The 25,426-nt window shown below is 51.0% G+C and overlaps 1 protein-coding gene across 2 annotated transcripts in view; it reads left to right on the plus strand.

Moving 5' to 3' along the window:
* Positions 1-25,426, plus strand: part of FLYWCH1 (FLYWCH-type zinc finger 1) — a 44,968-nt gene that overhangs the window by 15,115 nt on the left and 4,427 nt on the right. For both annotated transcript variants that reach the window (XM_024759635.1, XM_024759634.1), the window contains exons 2-10: positions 3,783-3,897; positions 13,134-13,235; positions 14,030-14,464; positions 14,728-15,189; positions 16,219-16,662; positions 16,836-17,099; positions 20,566-20,829; positions 21,779-22,051; positions 23,179-23,251. In XM_024759635.1, the coding sequence (XP_024615403.1) occupies positions 14,131-14,464; positions 14,728-15,189; positions 16,219-16,662; positions 16,836-17,099; positions 20,566-20,829; positions 21,779-22,051; positions 23,179-23,251 (2,114 nt within the window). In that variant the 5' untranslated portion in view covers positions 3,783-3,897; positions 13,134-13,235; positions 14,030-14,130. The remainder of the gene's footprint in view (positions 1-3,782; positions 3,898-13,133; positions 13,236-14,029; positions 14,465-14,727; positions 15,190-16,218; positions 16,663-16,835; positions 17,100-20,565; positions 20,830-21,778; positions 22,052-23,178; positions 23,252-25,426) is intronic.

The raw sequence follows: 25,426 nt of genomic DNA on the forward strand, positions 1-25,426 counted from the left end.
GGCATTTTTTTTTTTTTTTTTTTTTTTTTGCAAATCTCTTTAATGTAGGCTTAATGGAGGACTACAGGTTCTCATCTGTGCTTTGGCATTCAACCTGTTACACGTCATGTAACCTTTGGAATATCCCACAGGGACTTCCAGGAACCCCAGACTACACTTTGAGGACCATTTGCCTACTGTAAAATTCATATTTTTCCTCTTGTAATTAATAAATGTATTGTGGGGAAATATGTACTTTGGGAAGATGTAAATACTAGTTCCTTGTTAAACTTCCACCCTCCGGTCTTAGCGGCCATTGATAATTTTTGCCCGAATCAATTATTACGATGGTCGCCAAAGGGTGATTTTCCGCATCCTTCCTTCTGCATTTATTCGTTGGCATTCTACTGTAAGAGCTTTCCCATCTCCCCATTTACTTACTTACATCACTATCGATCATGGCTTCTTATTTTACTCAGTTATAATCTGTTATTATCATTATTTAGTTTGAATCAAATTGACCCAGCTTTGGGATAGGTCATTTTAAAGTTTCTGTGAAGTCCATAGGAAATTTCCTTCCGCTGGCTAACGAAAGTGACGGGCCTAATGATGCATTTAAATGACCGCTTCCGTAGTAAGTCAGAAAGAGAAAAACAAATATCGTATATTAACGCATATACGTGGAACCTAGAAAAATGGCACAGATGAAACGGTTTGTCCGGCAGAAATAGAGACATAGATGTCGAGAACAAACGTATGGACACCAAGGGGAGGAAGTGGCAGAGGGGTGGTGGCGTGGTGGTGGTGAGATGAATTGGGAGATTGGGATTGACATATATACACTAATACGTATAAAACAGATAACTAATAAGAACCTGCTGTATAAAAAATAAAATTAAAAAAATTTTTTAAATGACCGCTTCCGGGCTTCCCTGGTGGTGCAGTGGTTGAGGGTCCGCCTGCCGATGCAGGGGACACGGGTTCGTGCCCCGGTCCGGAAAGATCCCACATGCCACGGAGCGGCTAGGCTCGTGAGCCATGGCTGCTGAGCCTGTGCGTCCGGAGCCTATGCTCCGCAACGGGAGAGGCCACAACAGTGAGAGGCCCGCGTACCGTAAAAAAAAAAAAAAAAGACCCCTTCCCTTCAGTGAGCTCAGACTCAAATCCTGGATCAGGTCTGGGGTTCTCAAGCCCCCCAAATCTCTTCTTCTGTGAGGGTCCACCGCCCCGGAGGCCAACCCCCCGACCCCGCCGTCCAAGCCTCAGGTCAGATCAAAGCTCGGTCCCCGGCTGCCGCAGCCCAATCCTGGGCTTGCCCCGCCTTTTTCGCCAGCCCTGGCCCCGCCTCCCAGCGCCGATTGGTCCGGCCGTCAGCTAGGCACCGCGCACGGAAGACCCGGAGAAATGGGGTTTGCCCAAAGAATGGGCTCCCCGAGGCCCCGCTGCGCATGCTTGCTAGGAACTCTCTAGTGCGCTCCTAGAGGCCGGCTACCCCGCGGGGCGGTGCGCGCTCCCTACGGCCAGCGGGGCGGCGCGCGCGGCACGGAGCTCGCTCCCGAGAGGGCAGGTGGGGGCGGGGAGTGGGCACCCGGGTTGCGGTGGCCGGAGGGGCCTGGGCCGCGAGGTCGGCGCCTGTGGACGGTGCCCGGTGAGGACGGGCCCCAGCGGGTCAGGGAGGGTCTCGGGTCACTCGGCGCGGCCGCGCCCCCAGCCGGGCTATCCCGGGGGTCCCCAGGACTGCTGATGCTGCGGAGGGGGGTGTCCCCGGACTCTGCGTCTCGGCGCTCAGGCCGCCTCCTTGTCCTTCACCTGCAATTCGCAGCCTCCTTTCTCCTCGCTCCTCCTCACCCCCCTCCACCCACCCGACCCCGGGACTGAGCCCTCACATCCCAAGTCAGGGAGCCCCACATGGGTTTGCCTTTCCTTTACCGTGTCCGCCCCACCCAGTACTGCCCCCGCCCTGGCATTCACCCCAGCCCCATCCAGTCTTTGTGCCTCTGGAGGTCCCAGTGACCTTGCACTTTTTGCTGTTGTTACACCTGCTTCCACTCCTGCATACCTAGATTACCTGTTGGGGCTTTCAAACTTTTTTGACTCAACCTACAGTGAGAAATATATTTTACACGCCTGTAGATGCAGATTACTGAGCGATAAGTTTAAAGGGAGATTTTTACCCCAACCTCACATGACGCAGCCAGATCTACTCTACGTGGGTTCTAATTCCAACCTATCCTATCCTGTCCTGTCCTGTCCTATTCTATTCTATTCTGTTCTGTTCTTTCCATTCCAAAAGTCTGTTGCTAACCCATTAAACTGATTTCAGGACCTAATGAGTCTGACCACAGTTTGAAGCCCTTGCTTTAACGACCAGTCTTTTACTTCCGTTACCCCTTACCTTTGGAGGATGCAGAGGTCCAATAACAGATAATCATGTGTAAACTTAAATTCCAAAGAAAGGGTATATTTTTATTATTTTGACATTAATGCTTTTCGGGGCCAAAATCATCTCCAGGACTTGGTGCGATTCAGGCAGGTTTACCTTGTTCCTCTTCCCAAAAGCTCCTAGTCGGACTTGGGAAAGAGTTCATATGTGGAGGCTAGATTATAGAGCGTTTATAATGGAGACGGACACTACTTTTATTGGAGAGGGAAATGTTTCAGCTTTAGGAACTCAGCACTGCGTAGGGAGAATCGGAACAGCTGGATGCCGGGCAGAAAAGCCATTTAGGAGGTGGTGGGTATCAAAGCCTTGAGGTAATGTGGGGTGGGAAGGCATGGAAGATGGTGTGACCAGGTGCCCAGAGATGTGAGGACGAATTAGGCCTGATATGGGAGGCATGGAAATAGCCGCGATTGTGCTCTAGGGGCGTTGGGGGATCTGGGGCTGGGAGTACTATTAGCTGGAATCTCCCTTTCTGTGTCCTCTGCCTCTAGTTGCTTTGGAGCAATGGTTCTCAAGGGACATGCAGCAATGTTGGTTGTCAGGATTTGGTGGCTGCTACTGGCATCTCGCAGGCAGAGGCCAGGGATGCTGCTAAACATCCTTCATTTCACAGGACAACCCCCCACAACAAAGAATTATCTGGTGCAAAATGTCAGTGGTGCCAAGGTTGAGAAGCCCTGCTTTGGAATATAATTATTATTTTATTTATTTATTTTTGGCTGCCTTGGGTCTTCATTGCTGCGGGCGGGCTATCTCTAGTTGTGGTGAGCGGGGGCTACTCTTTGTTGCGGTGCGCGGGCTTCTCATTGCAGTGGCTTCTCTTGTTTTGGAGCACCAGCTCTAGGCACGCGGGTTCAGTAGTTGTGGCTTGCGGGCTCTAGAGCGCAGGCTCAGTAGTTGTGGCGCACGGGCTTTGTTGCTCCGCGGCATGTGGGATCTTCCTGGACCAGGGCTCAAACCCTGTCCCCTGCACTGGCAAGCAGATTCCTAACCACTGCGCCACCAGGAAAGTCCCTGGAATAGAATTCTTAATCTTTAGGGAGATCACTGCCACCTTCACGTCTCCCAGGACTAATGCCTGTATGCACACTCAGAGACTTTGCACATAATGGTAGGAGGGTCCGTGAGCCAATCAGTGTGCACCTCTAATTTTCATAGCTTGCTGGGGGTGGGGGGCGGGGCAGCTTTTGGAATCATCCAGGAGCTTTTTCAAACATCAGGATATTCGCTCCTCCCCCTTCCACTATTCAGAACCTCTGCTGGGCCTGGACAAAGTACTCCTTGTTCTTACATGATGATTCACAGTTTATGGAAGAATTTCACATACAGTATCTCATTTGCCACTTTTCCTGTTTCACAGATGAAATGAGCCCAGAGAAGTGATGGGATTTGCCCCAGGTCTCCCACCCAGCAAGTCAGCGCTAACGACGGGTGTTGGCGGACAGTGATGGTGGTTCTCACTCTTGTGTATGAAGGTAATTCTGTTGATCCGCCATCAGCTGCTGAGCGAGGCTCTGCCTTTCAGGATCTTAGGGCTTGGACCCACTGGTGTCTGAGAGGCACCTAACAGTTTGTAATATTGTGTGTGTCTTGGGTGTTGGGTTTATTTGAGCAGGCAGTCTGAGTATTGGACTCAGATTGCTCTGTACCTCAATTTTGGGGGAGGGGAAACAGCATAAGAGAGTAACCAACTGTAAACTGTGAGGCTCTCCTACTTTCCATTTACATCTGCCTGACTTAAAAATATTCTAGCCAACTCAATAAATCTTTACTGAGTAAAACTGGAATATTATGAAAAAACATATTAGGGCCCAAGTATTTACCTCAAAACAATGATCATCCAAAAATTTAAAAATACATTTAAATCCACCTAGAACAAATATATAAATTTATTGCAAATAAAAGTTTCATAAAATAATGCTCACTTCTGTTACACACAATGCAGATTGGTTATTTCCTATGTAATTTTTGAAATTGCTGCCTGGAACCCAAAGATTAAAAGAGCAATGACCAGGGAGATTTGAAAAGCAGAGGCTTAGACCAAAACAAAGAAAATAAAACTCTTTCATACAGATACTAAATGAACACGTGTGTAAGCTTTTACTTAACTCATCGATCAAGGAAGCAGTAAGATCTTACAACCAGTTTGCAGGAGACTCCAAAAAAGATTCTGGAAGACTGTAGATTAGGAATAGTGACATGAATGTGCAAATGGAGGCAAAACCAGAGAAGTTACTTACTTATCTGTATTTATTTACATGGCAAGAAAGAGAGAACGTGTCTACAGAATAGAATTATTTTATCTTGTTCCGTTATCTGTGCAGAGCTGCAGAAGTAGCTCAAAGGCAACAACAGGCTAGAATCGTATAACCTGAAAGGCTGTGTTCTAGACAAAACCCAGTTCTCCATTGAAGCACAAATTTTCCCTATGGCCTCATAATCTCAATGAAAGATATTTTTTGCATGAAATACGGCTGGTCCAGTAAGATTGGGCCTGATTATTTACATAGGTGCGGCAGGCATGCTAATTCACCTCGTAGGCCGTCTTGAGTTTGTTTTGCTGGAAGTCTCTGTGAGGAACCTCAGATTGGATTTCTAAAAGTCTGGTATTTGTTATCCCAAGGTACTAAAGCCGTGCCCAATGAGCTTTCTCCCCCAGATTTCACCTGTACTACTTAAAATTTGGACAAATTCCACTCTTCTTGAGGTCCCCAAAATATCCTAAGGTGTCTGAAACTTGTTAAATTGTTATTAAAGGATCATTTAAAAAGATGCAATCATGACTCTCCCACCGATATAAAATAAACAAATGTTAATGATTCTGTTTAATGCATTAATGAGGGAACCTGTACAATGTGACAGATTAAACGAGGTAATGTATGTGAAACACTTCATGTGTTGCCCTGCATAAAGAAAACCTTAAATCCTTATTAAGTTGGTCACTTAACCTCTGGCCACCTAACCTCAAGGGCATCTATTCCAGTGTTTCTCAAAGCCAAGTCCATGATCCACCAGAACCAGGGTCTCAGGGGGTACTTGTTAAAAATCCAGATTCTTGAATTTTGCTCCAGACTCACCATCAGAATTTTGGATGGCAAATCCAGGCATCTGATTTTTTTTTTTTAATATCAGAGAAAGGGTTATTGCAGGGCCAAGCAAGGAGAATGGGTGGCTTGTGCTCAAAAACCCCAAACTTCCGATGATTTTCAGGGAAAAGTTTTTATAGGCAAAATTTAGGGTGAGGCTGCAGGGTATGTGATTTTCTTCTGGTTGGTTGGTGGGGAGGTAACAGGGAGGGGCTCCAGGAATCCTGTGCTCTAAGCATCTGCATTTTTACCAAGTGCCCCGAGTAATTCTTATGGAGACCAGAATTACGTATACAAATAATTGAAATAAAAGCTTCATGAAAACTGTACTTAACCTCAGTATATGGGTGCACTCTTTCTGTTCTGTTTTATTTTTCAAGCGCTGCTTTTAAGCAGGTTTCTCAACCTTGACCCTGATGCTATTTTAGACCAAATCCTTCCTGGGGAGAGGGGGTGGGGGGCTGCCCTGGGCACTGTGGGATGTTGAGCAGCATCCTTGGCTCCCACCTACCAGATGCCAGTAGCCTGCCCCACCCCCTAGTTACGACAACCAAAAATGTCTCCTGACCTGGCCAGATGTCACCTGGTGGGCAGATCACCGTGACTGAGAACCACCAGTCTTAACCTACTGCGTTGATTCCTATGGGTTGGAATCCTCAAATTAAAAAGAACCATTTTAACTTATATTAAGAGTTTGGGCCCTGAAAACAGACACAGGAGTTTTGAATGCTGACTCTGTCCTTTAGTGGCCTGGCTCTCGGTCACAGGAATCTAAGAGTGAGCCTTAGTTTCCTCCTCTGTGAATGAAACAACAGCAGGCTTAATGGATGAGGGTATTTGGGAGATAAAATGGAATAAAGCATGCAAAGCCCTCGCCTAGTGCCAGGCACCTCATTGGTATTTGGCGAACATGAAATGTGTGATCACAGTCCTTTGGACTCTTGAAGCATGTGTGATCAGAAACCATCTGAGAAAACAGAAACTACCGTAAGGTTTCACTGGGAATTTCATTGCTCTCCTTGGTGGTGGAAGAGCTGAGAAGCCACATGGGAAATGGTGAGCGACCCAGGGATTAGCAGTGGTGGGATGCCACCCCCACAGCGAGGCCCGGCAGAGCAGCCAGGGTGGCAGGCGGGACCCAGCAGAGCTGGAGCAGCCGCCCCAGGCAGGTCGCTTCGGGGACACCCTCCAGTCTCCCATGGTGCCTCCGGTTGGCCAGATCAGCTGGAAGCCACAGTGCTAAGCCTTAACATAGCTGGTTTGTAGGGCTGATCAATGCAGCTCTGAAGGCCTGACTCTCACTACCCGTGTGGTCCTGGGCCACTCGCTTCAGGCCCGAGCCTCAGTTTCCCCAGAAGCAGAGCGGGGATGATGGTGAAGGGAGATTGTTGGGTCCCCATACTTGAGGTACACGTGATGTTATAGGATTTTTGTTCCTGGCTCAGGTGCCAGCTTGAGGACCAACCACATGGCTCTGGGTCAGAGAGTATCCCTTTTGTGTCCCCTCCTCTCCTCCCCGACCCTTCCACCCAGGAGGCCTATGGGTCATTTATTTTCTCTGTCAACTTCCATTGTGTCTGTAAGTTTGAAACTTGGGTTTTCAAAATCCTTTTATTCTGAGTTAATTTTAGACTTTTTTAAAAATTGCAAAAAAAAGTACAAAGAATTTTCCTATACTCATCACCCAGTCTCCCTGAATGTCAGCATCTTACCTAACATTGTGCAGTGAGCAAATCTGGGAAATCCACGTTGGTACAAAACCATTAACCTAAACTATTGACCGTATGCAAATTTCACCAGCTTTTCCCCTAATGTCCTTTTTCTTTTCCAAAATCCCATGTTGCATTTTGTCCTTGTGTCTCCTTAGTCTCCTCCAGTCTGTGACAGGCCCTCAGCCTTTCCTTGTCCAAGATGACCTTGACACTTTCAAAGTGTCCTGGTCAGTTGTTTTGTAGAATGTCCCTCCATGTGGGTTGGGGGTGCCACATGGGGGTGTGCGTTCTGGGCAGGAATATTACAGAGGTGTTGCTGTGTCCTCCTTGGTGCATCTTATCAAGGAGGTCATGGTGTTGATGTGTTTTATTACTGGTGAAGTTGACCTTGAGCACTTAAGGCTGTGTACGCGAGATTTCTCCCCTGTCAAGTCATTATCTTTCCCTTTGTGGTTAATAAATATCTTGGGGGAAAGGTCTTTGAGGCCATGCAAGGCCCACAACACAGACTGCAAGGTACTTGATTTTCACTTGTTTTTCTGTCCCATTATCTATATTACTCTTTTTTTAAAAATTTCTTTGGATTTTATTTTATTTTAATTTTTTTTGGTAGTACACGGGCCTCTCACTGCTGTGGCCTCTCCCGTTGTGGAGCACAGGCTCCGGATGCGCAGGCTCAGCGGCCATGGCTCACAGGCCCAGCCGCTCCGCAGAACGTGGGATCTTCCCGGACCGGGGCATGAACCCGTGTCCCCTGCATCGGCAGGCGGACCCCCAACCACTGTGCCACCAGGGAAGCCCTGGATTTTATTTTATTTTTTGGCTGCACTGTGCAGCATGTGGGATCTGAGTTCCCTAACCAGGGATCAAACCCATGCCCCTCTGCATCGGAAGTGTGGAGTCTTAACCACTGGACCATCAGGGAAGTCCCCTGTCTATATTACTCTTTATTTTCCTGTATGACACATCTTGCATAGGACTGGAATCCCTACTTTTCCTGAGAGTTATGGAGTTAAAGAAAAAAAATTACCAAGCAAGGAGATGCAGCTTATCTTGAAAGTGTTTACTATTTTCCCACTGTAAACTGTTCATGCACCTTGTAAACAATTTTGAGAAAACAAAAGAAATTTAAGGGAAAAAATTAATTGCTTTCCTTACTAGTTTTAACATTTTGAGATATTTCCTCCCAGTTATTTAAGGTTTTTTTAAAGTCACAAATACATACAATAAAGTTAGTCAATAAACAACAAATGTGACCAGACTTGAGACTTGAGTTGAGACAGAAGAAATGAAGTGGATTGAGGTCTAGAGGCAGTGTTATGGTCTAAGGAATATTTTGGTGTTTTTTTTTTTTTAAACCTTAGCTTAGAAAACATAGTCTTTGCCGATATGTTAACTGGATTTTGCTTTCTACGTAATATATTTTGTAAATACAAACGTTTTCAGAAGTCTTCCTGAATTATTTGTCTGATATGGAAAAACTCCCAAATTCTAGTTTTTAAACATTGTGATACATCTAATTCTACCAAGGATGCTTTACGTGCATTTCAAGGAGCAAGATTGCCATCTTGTGGTCATCTTTTGGTATTACTGAGGATTTAGATTTGTGTTCATGTTAGGGGCCTGCGTTAGGTAATGCTTTGGTCCTTCACAAGGGCTCCATCTGGTCTGCAGGTGCGGGCTTCCCACTCTAAAGAGGAATAAAATAGCAAACATGTTGAACACATGTGTGTGCAACAGAAAATTAAGTGTATATTAAAGGCACCAATACAAGAATGGAAACAGCTGTGCATTTGAGTGGCAGGCTCGTGGGTGATTTATGAGTGTCAGTTCTCAACATTTTAAAATGTTTTCTATGTAGTTTCTACAATATGATCTTAGCAACTTACAAAATATCTCAGTATATAGTCCATGCCACCCCTCTCCTTTGGTGAGGAAACCAAGCCCAGGAGTGAGAAGCCTGTTTCTGATGGAGAAAACTGTTTTTTATCCAAGTGACCCTGGGGACATGAGTCATACCTATGAGCATTTTTTGTTTGTTTGAGATCTTAGTTCCCTGATCAGGGATTGAGCCTGGACCCTGGCAGTGAAAGCACCAAGTCTTTTAACCACTGGACCACCGGGGGATTCCCTATAAGGTTTTTTTGGGGTTTTTTTGCGGTACGCGGGCCTCTCACTGCTGTGGCCTCTCCTGTTGCGGAGCACAGGCTCCGGACGCACAGGCCCAGCAGCCATGGCTCACGGGCCCAGCTGCTCCGCGGCATGTGGGATCTTCCCGGACCAGGGCATGAACCCGTGTCCCCTGCATCGGCAGGCAGACTCAACCACTGCGCCACCAGGGAAGCCCTTACAAGTTTTCTTTTAAACAACCTTATTAAGATATGATTCACATAGCATACAATTCCCCCAACTAAAGTGTATAATTCAATGTTTTATTGTATTCACAGCCAATTTTATAACATTTTCATTACCCCAAGAAGAAACCCCACACGCCTTAGTATCACTCCCTAATCTCCTCCTCCCTCCCCTCCAGCCCCTGACAACCACTAATCTACTTTCTGTCCCTATGGATTTGCCTCTACTGGACATCTCACTTAAATGGAATTATACCACATGCTGACTTTAGTGTCTGGCACCTTTCACCGAGCCATACTGTCTTCAAGGTTCATCCACATGGTAACATGTATCAGAACTTCATTCATTTTTATGACTGAATAAATTCCACTGCATGGATAGACCACATACAGGCCAGAGCAGGTATTTCAGAGGGAAACACGGATTATGGATTGACCCAGCAGGTGCTGATCCTGCACAGTGGCCCAACAGGAGAGTGGTGTCTGCAGAGTTGGGGGGCAGCTGCCAGGCGGCCTGGGTGAGAAGGAAGGGGTATGGACTATTCCTGCAAAGTCTAACTGTTGAGGGAAGGAGAGAGTCTTGTGAGGTTTTGTTTTAGGATATAGGAGACCTAAGAAGATTAGGACCTGAGAACTCTAAATGCAAAGACCCAGAGGAGGCAGAGAGGTTTGGAGACCAGAGAGAGCAGGATATGAATGATGGAGAAAGGGCCCCCGGGGGGTGGAGTGCCAAGGGAACTGGACGGGACACTTCATTTACCAAATCAGGATAAAAATTGTATGCTGTCTTTATCCAGGCAGTGATGATGAGTCATTAGAGCTTAGGCAGCATCCATCCTCAGTGGATAAATTGTGAAAGAGAGAGAAATTGTAAAATTCAGAATCATGGAGGGATAACTTTAGTTAATCAGAAATCTGCATTGTATGGAGAACCTCATTTACCAGTATGGTAGGTGGAGCATTACTATGCATGGTTTGTTATAGTTGGGTTTTTTTGTTTTGTTTTGTTTTTGTTTTTTTGCGTGTCTGTTAAAATATACCTTACAAAAATGTACTACTTTGATCATTTTTTTAAAAAAATGTTGGAGTATAGTTCCTTTGCAATATTGTGTTAGTTTCTACTGTACAGCAAAGTGAATCAACTATACGTATACATATATCCCCTCTTCTTTGGATTTCCTTTCCATTTAGGTCACCACAGAGCACTGAGTAGAGTTCCCTGAGCTATACAGTAGGTGCTCATTAGTTATCTATTTTATACATAGTATCAATAGTGTATATATGTCAATCCCAATCCCCCAATTCATCCCAACCCCCACTTTAATCATTTTTAAGTGTACAGTTCAGTGGCATTAAATACATTTGCACTGTTGTGCAACCATCACCACCATCCATCTCCAGAACTTTTTCATCTTCCCAAACTGAAACGCTCCCCACTAAACACTAACTCCCCATTTCCACTCCCCCCAGCCCCTGGCAACTACCATTTGACTTTCTGTTTCTATGAATTTGACTACTCTAGGTACAACATATACGTGGAATCATACAGCATTTGTCCTTTTATGTCTGGCTTATTTCATGTTACAGACTTTTTAAATAAGTAATTCTCATTTGCTATCCTTTATACTTAATATTTTTATTCCTTTCACTGGGTTACCAGCCCTTTAAATGTGATAATCTGAGGGATTTAAAATTTGTGTAGCATGGCCCCTAGAGTTCAAGCGTTCAAAAGCATTTTGATATTGGATATTTCACAACCATTAGTATTAATTCATCTGTCAAAAAGTCAAAACTGACTAGGTTGTCACTTGCCAAGAATATCAGTTACTGCTGCATAACAAATGAGCCCTGATCTTACTGGCTTAAAATAACAGTAGTTTATTATTGATCAGGGTTCCATGGGGTGCCTGGGCTTGTTTCCCCAGGCTCCTTCTTGTGGCTACACAGAGCTAGAGGGTCTGCTGGACTGGACACTGGAAATGGCCTCCCTCCATGCCTGGCAGTGCCTCCATCCCTTGCATGTGGCCCTTCATACAGCTTCCTTCTCTGGCAGTCTCAGGGCCCCTGTCCATGAGGGTGAGGGCGTCCAAACCCCCACAGCGAGCTTCTGCCACTCTCTATTGGCTACAGCAAGTGACCAATGTGGGCTGGAGACCAGTCCAGATTCAAGACCACATGGCAAAGGGGCCTGCATACTTTATGGGAGGATCTGTGGTCATTAAACAGTCTACACTTTAAGGCCCTTTAATGGTTGAGAATGGGAACCGTCAATCGAATCTAAATTCAAGCCCACTGGCAAGGAGCCAAGCCTATCCACAGTCTGTAGTCAGCCACAGTTCAAGGTCTTTTGTTGCGCTGGAACTTGTTCCATATCCTTTGAGGTACAGAGATTTTAGTTGAGAGAATTACACTGACTCGGGGTACACATGACTCTGGGTACAGTTTCACGGGAATGTGAGGGTTCTCTGTCATGCCAACCCCCAGTGGCCTGAAGGAGGCCGGGCTTCGGCGTCTGATCGCTTGAGACTGAGGCCATTGGTGTGTCGGGGTCCCTGCAGCCTCAACTCCTGTCCCTCTGCACGGCGGGGACCAACCGCATGGTCCTGTAGGAACATGCATGCTGGGTGGACAGTGACCGCAACGTTTTGGGGGCCTGAGTTGTCTGAAAGGCCTGTGGAAGGGAGGGCCAGTTTCTCTTCGTCCTCTCGCCCCATTGAGGAGAGGACGCCGGGTGGAGACCAAGTTCATTCGCCCGGCAACCCGGAGCGCGCAAGCCCCGGAGGCGGGCTGCCGGCGGAGGGACGTGGGCAGAGACCAATCAGCGAGCGGGGGCGGGGGGAGTGGCTTCCCGCGTAACCCTTTCCCGCCCGAGCGGCTTTGCACGCGGAGGCGCCGGCGCTGTCTTGCTGCGGCCGGTCCCCATGTACCCCCAAGTCCCCAGTACCGCTACATCGCCCTGTCGGGCGGGATGGGCAGAGCGGGGAGGACTGCACAGGAAGAGCAGGGGTTGGCTTGTCCGGGGGCCGGAGGAGGATGACGCTGGAGGACAGACCTGGCCGGGGACTCCCAGTCCTGTGTCCCGTTACCTGTTATCTGGATTTCCTAGAGTCTCGCCCCTCAGGACAGGGCTTTGGTGCTGCCCGGGGCTGGGCGTGCAGGCGGTTTGGGAGAGGTTGTAGGGGACACGGCGCCCCCTGCACCGTCGGCCTTGGCTCCGTCTCCACGGGGACCCAGGAGCCCCGCGCTTGGGCTGACAGGCCTTGGGGAACTGAATGTGGGCCCCAGACCAGGAAATGGCGGAGCAGGAATGGGGGACCCAGGTATTAGAACCGTAGAGCTTGGGATGGGGATGACAGCTCACAGGTGGGGAAGCTGAAACGTGCTGGGAGACCGCATCCTGTTTCTGGGCTAGTACTGATAGATGGGAAAGACCCTGACATGCACCCACCACCCAGTCCCCCAGGAAGACAAAACGGCCACTTATGCCCCCACACTGATGCTCCAGGGCCCCGGTCTCCAGGCCAGCCCTGCCTGTCATCCATCCTTTCTGCTTCTCCAGACCAGAAGCCAAGGAGCCCTCAGTGACCACGGATTCTCTGGACACCTCCACAGCCCTGTACCCACTCAGCTGAGGCAGAGCCAGCACCAGCTCAGACACAAGGTCGCTGCCCTCGTGGGGCCCTGGTGTCCCCTAGCACTGGGTGCCCCGGGGCCTCTTGCCTGGGATGGGGGATGGATCTAGTTGTGAATCCAGAGAGTCCCTCCTCCCAGGGCCAGGCTCCTCCTTTGGGGTCTGCGGAGTGCCAGCAGGGGCCCAGCCCATGCTCCCAGTGACACAGTGTCAGGGTGAAGGGCACCAGGCATTCTGGGAGGGTTGGTGACCTGAACTCAGTGCCCAAAGTGCTTTTCCCCAACGCCTGGTGCTCAGGAAGACCGGTTCCTGTTATCCTGGATGAGGTACCCCAGGTGCTGTACGGGCGGGCTCTGGACCCACCTTGACTGGACTCTCAGCTCTGCCTTCATGGCTGCATGCCTCAGTGTCCTCATCTGTAACCTGGGTCAATGAGAAAGATCAACTTTCAATAACATGGTGGGGGGGCGGGGGGGCTGAAGGTTAAGTGGAAAAACCTGTGGAAGCACTTCACCCCGTGCTCAGCACCTGTGGGCCTGGATTCCTAGTAACTCAGCTGTCAGCACCTTGGTCACCCCAGTAACCCCTTGAGAGCCCTGTTTTGGGCACATTTTGCAGATGGGAAAGTGAGGTTTGGCTGGGGGAGGTGACGGACCCAAGGCTACCAAGAGAGCAGAAGCACCAGCCCAGGGTTCTCTGGCTCCATTCAGGTCCTTTCCTGGGGGCACTGAGGCAGCCCCATCTGCCCCAGCCTCCAGCCCAGATTCTTCCTGAACCCAGGTCCAAGGGCACCTCCACTGATGGGATTTTGCCTCCTGCCTTAGGACGGAGCCCTTGAACTGCTGGGTTCCTTCCAGGGAGGCGGAGGAGAAGTCCATCTGCTGGGGCCTGAGCGTGGCCTGGGGGCCAGGCCATCGGTCCCAGAATGCCCCTGCCCGAGCCCAGTGAGCAGGAGGGCGAGAGCGTGAAGGCCGGCCAGGAGCCCTCCCCTGAGTCCCCTGAGCCGGGCACAGATGTCGTCCCTGCAGCCCCCACGAAGCCCATGGAGTTCTCCGAACTGGTCCTACTGACAGCCTCCACTGAGAATGGGGATGGAGTGGACTCCCAGCCCAAAGCAGTGCACTGTGTCCTTTCCTTGGAGATGTCTGGCCCTGACACCCTGGCTGGGACCCCCCAGATCCTGCCAGTAGAGGAACAGCAGGGGGCAGTCCAACCAAGCCCCCAGGCCCAGGAACTGAAACACAGCAAGCCAGACACAGGTGAGTTTCGGGCCAGCTGCCCCTGTCTGGCCACTTTTGTGGCCCTGCATGCTCAGACTTGGGCTTTGCATACTCCCCTTTCCAGTGAGGTGACCTTAGCCATCTCTTCCCTGCTCTGAGCAGGGCCTCCTGGACCTTGACCCAGGCTGGTGTGACGATCGCAGGACGTCATCCAAGGGCACCCCAATCCCTGTGTTCCCATCTGTGCCCCTGGCTCAAGCCTTGCTCTGTGTCAGCTGACCTGGCCCTCCCCTTGCCTTCAGCAGCCCCCCAGCCCCTGGAGTTCCTGAGGACCCCATTTGGGGGCCGCCTGCTGGTGCTGGAGTCCTTCCTGTACAAGCAGGAGAAGGCTGTGGGGGACAAGGTATACTGGAAGTGCCGCGAGCACACCGAGCTGGGCTGCCGGGGCCGGGCCATCACCCGTGGCCTAAGGGCCACGGTGATGCGGGGCCACTGCCACCCGCCCGATGAGGAGGGCCTGGAGGCCCGGCGCCAGAGACAGAAGCTGCCCAGCCCAGCCCTGCCAGAAGGCTTGGGGGATCCCCAGGGCCCCGGCGGCCGAGTGGAGGAGCCCCTGGAGGGGGTGGGCCCGTGGCTGTGCCCCGAGGAGCCGGAGCCGGCCCCGGGGCCAGTGCTGAGCAAGCCAGCTCCCGAGGAGGATGAGGGGCTCCGAGCCCTGTCGCTGCTGAGCTTGCCTCCCAAGAAACGCCCGACGCTGGGGACCGGTGAGTGCCCCCCCACCCCGGCTCTACTCTTAGGCAGGTGGGAACCACAGCCCTTTCCTCTGCCCAAAGATAAATGTGGGTCCCACGTGGCTTCTTAATGTGCTCAAAGTCAAAACGATTTTTAAAATATAAATGTGTCCAAGTAATCATTAAGCCCAAGGGGTAGAACTAGTGCTCGTGAACCAGGCGGCCTAGGTCCTTCTGGAGCTTCCTGATGCAAAAACCTGAGGTTTATGGACCCCACGTGATTCTGGTAACCTTTGAAGTTTGGGAAGATCGGCCTGGTGGGAGGCTTGAGCTTTGTGCCCCAGGTTCAAGATCCAGCTCTGCCTCATGTAGCTGGGCAGCCTTGTTGAAGCGCTGCAGGTCAGGAGGTCGCTCCTAAGATGTGTGATAGCCTCGCCATTAGGGGATCTGGCGCTGCAGTGCCAGCCCTGGTCCAGCGTGTGTTGTCACTGAGTAACTGGTAGATGGAGTCTTTGCAGAGGTTCTTATTCTTTGTTTGTTGGGTTTTGTTTTGTTCTTTGCGGCAGTTTTTATTACCAGTAACTGGGAGGTGGGCTTGGTCCCATAGGCTGGGTGCCTCCAGACCTGGAAAGGATTGAAGGATTTAGGGATTTAAGGCGGCTGCTGTGCTGGGTGCCGGGGGCTGGGTGAGAAGGACTTGTCTTTCACTGTGTATCTTTTGGTCCCATTTCATTTTATGGCGTGTGCATGTGTTATTTGATAATTAGATACAATTTTCAAACAAACCCTAAGAAAAAGTATGGCCGGGAGTGACTGAGCAGGCAGGGTGTGGCATCGGAGGCAGCTTGGCCCTCTCCAGTGTGTGGCCTGGGACGTGGTGCTTGACCAACCAGAGCCGTGGCCTCCTCACTGGCCACCAGGAGAGGAGCCACACGGCCTCCTTGGGGCACTGGGTGGGCAATCAGTGGGGATGCACCCAGGGCCCTGCCCTGCACGGTAAACTAAAGGAGCAGAGCTCTGCCAGCCTGCACCTGCCCAGCCCCTCCCCACTTCCTCCTCCAGGAGGGCCCCCGCCCCTGGAGTTCCTGAGAACCTGCTACGGGGGCAGCTTCCTGGTGCACGAGTCCTTCCTCTACAAGCGGGAGAAGGCTGTGGGGGACAAGGTGTACTGGACGTGCCGGGACCACGCGCTGCATGGCTGCCGCAGCCGGGCCATCACACAGGGCCAGCGGGTGACTGTCATGCGTGGCCACTGCCACCCGCCTGACGTGGAGGGTCTGGAGGCCCGGCGGCAGCAGGAGAAGGCCATGGAGTTGCTGCGGGCCAGGCCGGGCGGCCCCGGGGGCCAAGTGGACAAGCTGCTCCAAGGCGTGGACAGCCTGTTCTACCGCAGGGGGCCGGGCCCCCTGACTCTCACCAGGCCCCGGCCCAGAAAACGGTCAAAGGCCAAAGATCAGGACCTCCTGGCCCAGCCGCAAGGCGAGGAGGACCAGGACGAGGACCTGGGTGAGTCCACACCCGCTGGCCTGGCGCTCTGCCTGCACTCCAGTCTTGCTCCCCGAGGTCCCAGGAGGTAGGAGGGGGGCGACACCAGGCCTGGCCCAGCCCCAGGCCCTGCTCCGGCTCACACCCCAGCTTCCAACCTCCCTCCCCTGACCCCCTCTCCCATTTCTCCCCAGGGGGCCCTGAGTTCCTGAGGACCCCTCTGGGGGGCAGCTTCCTGGTGTATGAGTCCTTCCTCTACAGGCGGGAGAAGGCGGCCGGGGAGAAGGTGTACTGGACGTGCCGGGACCAGGCCCGCATGGGCTGCCGCAGCCGAGCCATCACCCAAGGCAAGCGGGTGACAGTGATGCGAGGCCACTGCCACCCACCCGACCTGGGGGGCTTGGAGGCCCTGCGGCAGCGAGAGAAACGCCCTGGCACGGCTCAGCGAGGGAGCTCTGGTAGGCCAGACCGGGGAGCGGCCTCGGGGTACAGTCAGAAGACCCAGACTGCCCACCCCGTTCCCTCTTGACCTCCAGCAAGCATCCTCCCCGTCCTTACTGGGGACCCTCTGGAAGGTTACAGCTCCCTCCTGTCTCATCTCCCTACCCCCACACCCCCTCCTGGTCCACCTCACCTTATCCCCAAGTCGATTAGGTGACTTGGGGCGTCACCCTTTCTCTTGGGCAGTGGGCCTCACTCTCCTGCTCAGACCAGCCCAGAATCTCTGCAGCACTTGATCAACCCAGGCTCCCTTTCCTCCTTCTCATCCTTTCTTTTTTCTTAAGAATGTATAGGATTCATAGAGAAAGCTAATCGCACAAGCTGGTTTCTCATTTTTCCAGTGTGGGTGGCTGACACCGTGCCCAGTAATAAGCACGTCCTACAGATGTGGCTTAAGGGCTGAAGGTGACCCATTCCTGTCGTTGACTTCTGTTCTCCTCCAGCTGTTCTGCCTGATCATCTACCATGGTCCCTCTGGGCTCTATGATGAGGGTCACAGCCCCCCTCCTCCCACCTTTGTTGGCCCCACAGTGCTTATGTTTGACTCTCGTGGCCACAATAACATGCATATTCCGGCTCATCTTGCTAAGAGCAGCCTCGGCCCAGCCTTCTCTGCTCCCTGCTCTCCCTCAGGGGTTCCCAGTCCCATACTTTTCTGAGTCATCTGAGTCACCTTTAGAGCCTTTTTGGCCCTAAAATTCTCTCAAACTCGAGATCTCTGATTTTTTTTTTTTCTGACTCTCTTTTTATCCCATTTCCTTATAACTTTTATGTACCTAGGGATGATCTAGCCTCGCCCCGTCCTTACCCCCAACTCCCACCCCGAATAACCACTCAGCCATTGTTCCTTTTTTTGTTTTCTTCCTTCCTTCCTTCCTTGCTTCCTTTTTTAATTTTTTGGCTGTGCAAAACGGCATGCAGGACCTTAGTTCCCCAACCAGGGATTGAACCTATGCCCCCTGCAGTGGAAGCGCTGAGCCTTAACCACTGGACCACCAGGGAAGTCCCCTTTCCGTTGTTCCTTAGGGCATCTGCCGCCCTCTTCCCTAAAGCGTGCTTCCTTCCATTGCTGTCAACTGGTTTTTTATTTCCTGTTGACTTCCGACCAGAGATGGCAAGGACCCAGCAGTTACCCACTGCCCCCTCCTCTCGAGGCAGCTGTTGCACTTTTTTTATTTAATAAATTTATTATTTATTTATTTATTTTTGCCTGCTTTGGGTCTTTGTTGCTGTGTGCAGGCTTTCTCTAGTTGTGGCGAGCAGGGGCTACTCTTCATGGCGGTATGCGGTCTTCTCATTGTGGTGGCTTCTCTTGTTGTGGAGCACGGGCTCTAGGCATGCAGGCTTCAGAAGTTGTGGAATGAACTGTTGCACTTTTGTTCTATAAATCTGTCCACGGCTGAGTGGGAACACACTGCAGTGGAGGTGTGGCTGTTTGTGGCTCCTTTTCCATGGTTGTCTGGTGTTTGTGCTCGAATGACTGCATCTTTCCAAGGTGCATACAGGGGGTCTTTGCTTGAAGGTATAGGGTCGTGTCTCCATCCCTGTGGTACCTGGCTCTGCTGGGGGCACTTGGGGCCTTTTCAGGCCGGAAACCATGTCCTTCACTCGTGAAAATTTCCTCATGTTCAGTGACTTTCGAGTCCCCATTTTTCTGACATTTCCTTGATTTTGCTTTCCAGTCCTTCTATTTAATTTTTAACTTTCACTCTTGTATTTGAACTCCTTTGCATTCCATCCTCTGAGGAGTGCAGCGGCCCTGCCGTCCAGCCTCTGGCAGTGGCCTTGTTTTCTCCAACTACCTTTTCTCTATGAGTTTCTTTAGTCTCTGCCATTCAGGGTGAAACCTCTCTCTTTTTTTTTTTTTTTTTTTTTGTCAACTGGTGAAATTTTCCAGCCAGGTACATGCCATTCAATTTTCTGTCGATCACACAGTTGTATAAAGCAGCAAAACTAAAGGGGGAATGATTGTTGTATACACTTTAAATTGCTTTGCATGGTCTCATTTGTGATACTTGGTGTAAGAGTCTTGACTTTTTCATCATGTAAGATGGTGTGAGAACCTTTGACCCACGTGGCCAGTGGTCCTTAGCCAGGTTTAAGGAGAGACCCACACGCTCCGTATGTGGGTGCCGAACAGGCGACCCTTGAGACCCCAGGCCTCAGAGCCCTAGGACCAACCTCCTGCAGCGATTTCAGCCTGGCTGCCGGCTCCAGGGACTTGGGCAGGGAAACAGGGAGTTTCATGTCAGTGCAGACTTCCTCCTCCTCCCCCACACCCCAGACTCTTCCTCCCCCAGGGCGGGCACCTGTCTCATTGCTCTTCACACAGACAGTCCTCGTCAGTCCCCCTGTTTGGGGCCTGCCCTAGACCCCTACTTCGGAGGGACCTCGGGCCTCCCTAGGCTTGGCCACTGGACTCTGCTTGTTCTGAGAGTCACCCCCTGAGGCTGGGCGAGCTCTTGCTTTGCCAGGTCTGTGACCAGGTGACCCCCTTTGCCCAGCGTCTAACCTGGGTCAGCATCTCTGCCATCTCCTCTCCTCTCTGCATTTCTGGCCTCATGCCCTGTGCCTTTTTCATCCCTCAGTGGACATTTTCATTGGGTGCTGGGGGAGCAGAAACATGCCCCACATCATATACCTCCCCTTCGGCCACTCACCCCCCACCCTGGCTCCCCCTTCTCCAGGGCATTCTCACCAACCCCCCACTATGGCTGCCATCCCTGCTGCTGTGCTGACGGACCCCCGAATTCCCCTCCACCCCTCCTGTGTGGTCCTGGTGCCTGGGTGGCGGGAAGGGAGTCCTCAGAGCAGAAGGCCGTGGCCACCTTCCAGGTCCCCCCTCTCAACACGTTAGGACAGTGGCCCAGGCCACTCCCTGCCTCCCCTCCTGCCCTCAGGTCAAAGCCCACCCAGCCTGGCTCCCTGGGTGAGTGGACCCTTCTACAGCCCCACTGCCCACCACGCACAAGGGGCTGCATGCAACTCCCATTTCGCTCCTGGTTGCTTATCCCCCGTAGGGCCTGTCCACTAATTCCTCCAATTTAGCAGGGGCGAGAGGCCCTTGTGCCATCCCATTGCCGGCACCTCAGATAAGACACCGCCTTCCTGCAGGCGCCGCGAGGTGGAGGAGACGGACTCTGCCTTCAGCGATCTCCACCTCACCAGTCTCCCGCCTCCCTTCTCTCCCAGGCTTGGGAAAGGAGCCCTGGGAGCTCAGGCTAGGCTGAGTCTGGGGGATGGGGGGCCTGTGTCCTGGGCTGTGAGGAGGTAAGTGCAGCGTGGGGTGGGGTCCGTGGGTCTTATGCCAGGAGCCATGCTGCTCTAGGCTCTGAGAACGGGGTCACGGCCCCCCTCATTCCTCGGCTCCAGGCCTGGCTCCAGGCTCTTCCTCCCCCGACCCCCTCTCCCATTTCTCCCCAGGAGGCCCTGAGTTCCTGAGGACCCCTTTGGGGGGCAGCTTCCTGGTGTATGAGTCCTTCCTCTACAGGCGGGAGAAGGCGGCCGGCGAGAAGGTGTACTGGACGTGCCGGGACCAGGCCCGCATGCACTGCCGCAGCCGGGCCATCACCCAGGGCCAGCGGGTCATGGTGATGCGCAGACACTGCCATCCGCCCGACCTGGGGGGCCTGGAGGCCCTGAGGCAGCGGGAGCAGCTCCCCAGCCCAGCCCAGAGGGAAGGCTCAGGTGTGGGTGAGAGGGGCGTGGGCAGGGGCCGGGCCCCGGTCTCCCTGCTGGCCCAGCAGCCCCTGGGGACAGCTCAGAACACAGACTGGAGGCTGCCTGCTGGGACATTCCTCCTGTGGCCCATGTCCAGTGGTGTCTGTCCTCCTGGTCTGTGGGCTCCCTTAGGGCAGGGGCCACATCTGGACTCCACACTAATGGCACTGGTCCTCATCTGGGATGCGCTGTCAGTGGGAGAAACCCACTCAGACCACTGGAGAAAACAGGGCCAGGGGCTGCAGTGGCATTACTGGCAGCTGCAGGAAATGCTCAGCACCCATTTGTGGGGCAGTGCTCCTGGACCTGGGGGACCCTCTGTCTCCCCTCTCCCTCCCCACCCCTGCCAGTGCCTTCAGCCACCCCAACCCCAACATGTCAGGAGCTTTCAGTTCAGAGTCTTAAAAGTCTCAAAAGGGAGAATTTGATTGGTTGCCAGCTGGCCAAGGGGAGGGTGAACAGGGAGCCGGGAGGCCCCTAGTGCACTGTCGAGACCAACCACGGCCCTTCCAGAGTATTCCAGTTCAGCCCAGCCCCTGCCCTGGGGTGCTTGCTTGCCAGCCAGCATGAAGGCCGAGCAGGGTCAGGAGAGGCCTGCAGGAAAGCTCAGTGTTTGGGCGGCTACAGGGCCAGCCTCCCCGATAGCACTACAGCCATCAGACAGACAGACAGTCTGCACTCCAGGGCATCAGGGCCGTGGTGGCTTGAGCTTCAGTCCCCAGGGCCCTGCAGCACAGGCTGGGGTGGAGGGCAGGGACCAAAGAGGGACCTGCGGGGGTTGGGGGGGTCTGCAGTTTCCTGGCTGGAGCTGGCTGGTGGGACAAAGGAAGCAGTCTCCATCCCTGGCACCCAGGCTCTGTCCCCTGCTTCCAAGGCCCGGCCCAGGCACCCCACTCACACGTCATGTTCCTTCCAGAAACCCTCCAGCCCCTGGAGTTCCTGAGGACCTCTCTCGGGGGCAGGTTCCTGGTGTACGAGTCCTTCCTCTACAGGAAGGAGAAGGCGGCCGGGGAGAAGGTATACTGGATGTGCCGGGACCAGGCCCGCATGGGCTGCCGCAGCCGGGCCATCACCCAGGGCCAGCGGGTGACCATCATGCGCAGCCACTGCCACCTGCCTGACCTGGCGGGCCTGGAGGCCCTGAGGCAGCGGGAGCGGCTCCCCAGCACAGCCCAGCAAGAGGACCCAGGTACAGACAGGAGTGGGGGCGAGAGAGCTGTGGGTATCTTGGTCTCTGCCAGCCCGAGGTTCAGACACCTCAGGCGACAGGCACTGTCTGGGGACCTTTGTTCCCTGGTCTTCCTGCCTTTCCAGTCTTCTAAGCTTCCTCTCTACTGGCTCCTTCTCCTGAGCCTAGAAACACACCTAAATTGGTCCCATCCTTAAAACCAACTCCCCTTGTAACTGCCATTTTTTCCCTCTCTTTTATACTAAGAGGTCCTAACTTTTTATGGGTGGTAGTATCTTTTGAAAATCTGATGAAAAAATATAGACCGCCCTAGAAGAATATACTAATGTGCGTGCACACACACACGTAGTTTTGCAAATAATTAACTGTATCAAACTGAAAATGGGTTCCCTTCAGATAAACAGAATGTAAAACCAGTCTTTTTTTTTAATTTTTGAATTTTATTTTATTTATTTTTTATACAGCAGGTTCTTATTAGTTATCTATTTTATACATATTAGTGTGTATATGTCAATCCCAATCTCCCAATTCATCCCATCACCACACACCCCCTGCCACTTTCCCCCCTTGGTGTCCATACGTTCTCTACATCTGTGTCTCTATTTCTGCCCTGCAAACCGGTTCATCTGTACCATTTTTCTAGTAAAACCAGTCTTTAGAAAGCATTATGTGTCTCATATTAATTCATGGAAATATTAAAGGCCACATCTTATAAAATATGGGAATGAATCCAAGTTGCATCAAACAAACAAAAGAAACTTGATTTCTGTTTAAAAAAATTTTTTTTTCCATGAGAAAGCAACTGTTCAGCTTAACCAAGGACGAGGCGCTGTGGTTTGCCTTTGTTGGGGTGAAGGGCGTGCCATCTTTGAGATTGTTGCCTCCCAGTCTTTTTGGTGACAAGGTGAAGACTGACTCAGGATCTCCAGCAGTTTATTTTACCAGGCATAGGTAGTTTTGGCATCAGAAAACCAGAATTCCCCTAATGACTCCCCCAATCAGAGTCATTCCACCTGGTTTTCATCCTCAAGGCCTTGAAGTCATCGTTCCAGGAGGTGTGCCTTTGCCTCTGGCAGCTTCAACAAGAAAAGAATTATTAATCCATGTTTTCAATGTTTTTTCCTCAGAAAAGACAAAACTTCTGCCTGAAGTTCAACTGTGCTTCGAGACTTGTGCTCCTGAAAGCCAACAGAGCTATGGGTAACTGTATTACCATAATCACAAATTACACAAAACTTAGTGACTAAGAACAATAAATACTTACTGTCTGTCACAGTGTCTGTGGGTTGAGATTTCAGGAGTGGTTGGGTGGGGTGGTTCTGGGGTTGAAGGAAAGATGTCAGTGGGGGTACACCCATCTGAAAGCTTGAGTGGGGCTGGAGGAAGTGCTTCCAAGTGGCCTGTTCACTCACATGGCTGTGGGCTGGAGGCCTCAGTTCCTCACCATGTAGACATTTCCTTAGGGCTGTTTGAGTGCCCTCAAACATGACAGCTATCTCCCCTCAAAACAAGTGATCCAAGGGATCCAAGGGAGAATGCAGAGCAAGAAGGAGGCCACCACCTAAAGCAGAATTCATGTCCTTCTCAAGCACATGTGGGACAGTCCCCAGGATGGATCATATCTAGGCCATGAAACCAGACCCCACAAAATTTTTTATTTATTTTAAATTATCTATTTATTTATTTGGCTGCACTTGGTCTTTAGTTGCGGCATGGGGGATCTTTGTTGCAGCATGCAGGATCTAGTTCCCTGACCGTGTACCAAACCCAGGCCTCCTGCATTGGGAGCACAGAGTCTTAACTGCTGGACAACCAGGGAAGTCCTCAGACCCCACAAATTTAAAAGGATTGAAATCATGCAAGGTATTTTGTCTGACCACAGTGGAAAGAAATTAGAAGTCAATGACAAAAAAATTTGGGAAACTCACAAATACATGAAAGTTAAACAGCCTACTTATAAGTATTACCAGTGACTCAAAGAAGTTACAAGGGAGATTAGAAAATACTTTGAGGGGCTTCCCTGGTGGTCCAGTGGTTAAGACTCTGCGCTTCCATTGCAGGGGGCACAGGTTCAATCCTGGTCAGGGAACTAAGATCCCACATGCTGCATAGCGCAGCCAAAAAAAAATTTTTTTAATAAAAATTAAAAATAAAGATCTTGGACTTCCCTGGTGGCACAGTGCTTATGAATCTGCCTGCCAAAGCAGGGGACACGGGTTCGAGCCCTAGTCCAGGAAGATCCCACAAGCCACAGAGCAACTAAGCCTGTGCACCACAACTATTGAGCCTGCGCTCTAGAGCCTGCGAGCCACAACTACTGGAGCCTGCGCACCTAGAGCCTGTGCTCTGCAACAAGAGAAGCCACTGCAACGAGAAGCCCGTGCACCGCAAGGAAGAGTAGCCCTGACTCGCCGCAACTAGAGAAAGCCTGCACACAGCAACGAAGACCCAACACAGCCAAAAATAAATAAATTAAATAAATAAATTTTAAAAAAATAATAAAAAAATAAAGATCTCAAGTCAATAACTCAAACTTACATGTTAGAAAAAGAATGCTAGAAAAAGAAAAACAATGTAAACCTAAAGCAAGCAGAAGGAAGGAAATAATAGCTATTAGAATAGAAATTAATGGAATAGAGAATAGAAAAGTAGGGACTTCCCTGATGGTCCCGTGGTAAAGAATCCGCCTTCTAATGCAGGGGACACGGGTTCAATACCTGGTCGGGGAACTAAGATCCCACATGCCATGGGGCAACTAAGCCCGCGTGCCACAACTACTGAACCCACGCGCCTCAACTAGTCAGCCCACATGCCGCAAATTACAGAGCCCATGCACTCTGGAGCCCGTGCCCCACAACTAGAGAGATGCCTGTGCGCTGCAATGGAGAGCCCATGTGCAGCAACAAAAGGTCCCACGTGCTACAACAAAGATCCTGTGTGCTGCAACTAAGACCCAACACAGGCAAGAATACAATAAATAAATAAATAAATAAAATATTTTTTTAATGTTAAAAAAAAAAGAAAATAGAGAAAACTAACAAAACCAAAAGTTGTTTCTTTGAAAGGATCAACAAAATTGACAAACCTTTAGCTAGACCAGAAAAACCAATTATAAGGAAATACTGTGAACAATGGCATGCCAACAAATTAGATAACTTAGATGAAATGAAAAAATTCCTAGAAAGCTACCAAACCTGATTCATGAAGAAATAGAAAATCTGAATAGACTTAAACCAAGTACAGGGATTGAATTAGTCATTTTAAAACTACCCACAAGTTAAGACTCTGTGCTTCTGCTGCAGGGTACACAAGTTTGATCCCTGGTCAGGGAACTAAGATTCCCACTTAGGCCTAGATGACTTAATTGATGAGTTC

Source organism: Neophocaena asiaeorientalis, unplaced genomic scaffold, assembly GCF_003031525.2.
Source record: "Neophocaena asiaeorientalis asiaeorientalis breed wild unplaced genomic scaffold, Neophocaena_asiaeorientalis_V1.1 scaffold254, whole genome shotgun sequence".
Lineage (NCBI taxonomy): Eukaryota > Metazoa > Chordata > Mammalia > Artiodactyla > Phocoenidae > Neophocaena > Neophocaena asiaeorientalis.